At 36.4% G+C, this 2835-nt stretch overlaps 1 protein-coding gene across 1 annotated transcript in view; it reads right to left on the reverse strand.

Moving 5' to 3' along the window:
- Positions 1-1119: 1119 nt before the first annotated feature.
- KLHL15 (kelch like family member 15) overlaps positions 1120-2835 on the reverse strand; it is a 19703-nt gene continuing 17987 nt past the window's right edge. The window contains exon 2 of the mRNA XM_007957371.1: positions 1120-2229. Coding sequence (XP_007955562.1) covers positions 1120-2229 — 1110 coding nt within the window. The remainder of the gene's footprint in view (positions 2230-2835) is intronic.

The following is a 2835-nucleotide window of genomic DNA, read 5'->3' on the forward strand; positions in this document are numbered from 1 at the left end:
AATCAATAACAGATGCAGCAGCCTCATTTTAAGTACAGACTGGGAGCTGCGCTTAAGTTTAATGGAGCCTTTATTTAGGAGTTTGATATCACCTAGCTTCTCTATAAAAGTGCTTGCACACTGCAGGGTCAGAGCTTGTCACATACCATTCCAATTCTCTCTAAAAACAGGGCAATGTTAAACAGACTTCAAAGAACAACATTTTAAAAAGAAGAGAGATATATGATAAAGGACACTAATGCTTACTTGTGAAAATAAAACATAAAGTGTTAGTTTTCCTAAATCCATACAGGTTTCAGGAATATAAGGGGTTTAAATATTACTGAGTCAGTATGGACTAAAGATAGGCTACTCTGATATGAAATGAGGACTCCAGTTATTTTAATTTTCGAAAAATATTAACACATGAAAAGATGTTACATCTAAAATCCAACAAGTATGGCGAACTGTGTGCAAATGCACTACCTTAAAAATATAGAATCCTAACCACACATAAAAGATGTACCTTATATATTTGTCGGATGTACGCAAGTATGGATATGCTTTCACTAACACAATGCGGATAAGAGAAGGCAGCTTAGAAATAGTGTCTTGAATATAAAAAGTTAATTTAGTAGAAAATTTGTATTTTTGCATTTTCAGCAAAAAAAGCCATGCAAAAAGGTCAACAGTTTTAAACTTTTAAATAAAATAAAAAAGCTTAACAGACTGAAATACACTGAAATAAATGTCCAAAAAGATTTCAGATAAAGACAGAAACTGAAATCACATCCAGTGACACTTATCAGGTCTTTTCTTAGGAGATTTGTGAATCTTACCTACACTGAGATCTTAAAGCTTAAAATCAATTTCCCAGATAAGTGGATCATTCTATTAAACTGCTTCTAGAAGTAGTTTCAAGAGCTAGCGCTTAGAATTAACTTATTGCATGATTTTGAGGCCACTAAAAAGAAAAAAAGGATGTTAGCACAAAATGAAAACTTACGATATTAGACCAATGGCTTTGATAGTTAATTAAACTAGTGAGGTTTTTCTTCATTATATTTGTAATTAATTATGTATCACAAACAAATGCTTTTATTTGCCATTTTTTTTTTTTTAGCAAGGAAGCAGATGTCATCAGTTACAACGTCTAACCTCATCCAGTATATAATCAGGAAAATGCAAGTTGCATACTTGTAAACCATCCAGCTTGCATGGCATTCGAGGGTATTCATCTTCCTTCCATTTATTTTCTTCAGGATCAAAAGTGAGAATAGAATCGCTGTAATGGCCATTATAGCAAAGGCCACCAAGAACCATTATTTGTTTGTCCAGTACAGTCACACCATGGCCACTTCTACCAATTGGCATGGATGCCAAGATGGTCCACTGATCAGTCTCTGGGTTGTACACTTCTGTGGAAGGGCATCCCTGAGATTCAAAAGAGGCCCTCAAGATCACACAAACACCACCAAAGACATAAAGCTTGCCATTGTAAGAGATCATCTTGTGAAAGCATCTTGCGTAATTCATTTTGCTCTTATTCTCCCAGCAGTTGGTAACCACTTGAGTTCTCCTAGTACGTTGTTCTATTGTCCCTTCTTTACTTGGGTCAAAGACACATACTTGTTTAGAAGTGGAAGATGATGTGATTCCACCAGTGATAAACAACTGGTTATTGAGCACTGTCCCCTCATGACCATATTTGTTGACTGGATAAGGATCTACAAATTCCCATTTATCATTGGTGATGTCATATCGCTCTGTTGAATAAAAGGTCTCGTCCCTGGTTCTTCCTGCTACTGCGTATATGAATTTTCCAATGACTCCAACTGCAAATTCTGAACGTGGAACAGACATGTCTGCCATTCGTAGCCAAGAATTCTGTCTTGGGTCATACCTGAACACTTTAGAAGAAGCATGAAATTCACCATCAGAACCTAGCTCTTCTCCCCCCAACAAGAAGACAAAGTTATTGACAATAGCAAGGCAGTCTGGTCGTAGAGGTACTTGTGGGCCTTCCAGCTCCCACCAGACTCTTGGTTTCTTTAAGAGTAGTATTTTACTGTTTACCATGCTATGTCCAATCATTCCTCGGAATACTGTAGTTTGAGGTTTGGCAGAACGAATTCGACTAGATTTTGTTTCCATCAAAGGCTGCTGGTGAACATACTGAAAGTAATTCAATGCTTGTTCAACTTCACACCGCAGTTGACGAGAGTATCTGTAAAATTCTGATGTCTTAACCTAAGAATACAAGTAAAAGAATTTAATCAAAAGAAAAAGTATCAATGGCAAACAAAGTATCATAGCTCACTGATTACTGTATTACTTTAGACACACTTTACTAAAATGCTTTTCTTGCTAAGGTCACATACTTCTTTTTATAACAAAGGTTTTATTTGTAATAGTCTGTGCACATTCCCAATCTTTTTAAAGTAAACAAGTTATTTTTCAGGCACAAATGGTACTTCAAAGCATAGGGAAATTCATCTAACAAAATGTATTCAGCAACTACTATATATGAGGCTCTGGGCTACAAGTGAGCATATGCTTTACAGTACAGGAGACCATGCCCATGGTTTTCTTAACCACAAGTAACACTGTAAAATAAATCATGACTGAGTAATTTAGAGAAAATGTAGTGAGAATCTAAGTATATATAAAACTCCCAGTTGGTTTTTGACATATAGAGATTTATTTGGTCTGACATTTGACTGCTAACCAGAAGGCTGATGGTTCAAACCCACCAGCCACTCCTTGGAAGGAAGACTGGGTGATCTAATTCCATAGAGATACCGCCTCAGAAACCCAAGGAGGGGTCACTTGAGTCAAAATTGACTGGATGGCAGT

Source organism: Orycteropus afer, unplaced genomic scaffold, assembly GCF_000298275.1.
Source record: "Orycteropus afer afer isolate SDZICR_OR568_19922 unplaced genomic scaffold, OryAfe1.0 scaffold00739, whole genome shotgun sequence".
Lineage (NCBI taxonomy): Eukaryota > Metazoa > Chordata > Mammalia > Tubulidentata > Orycteropodidae > Orycteropus > Orycteropus afer.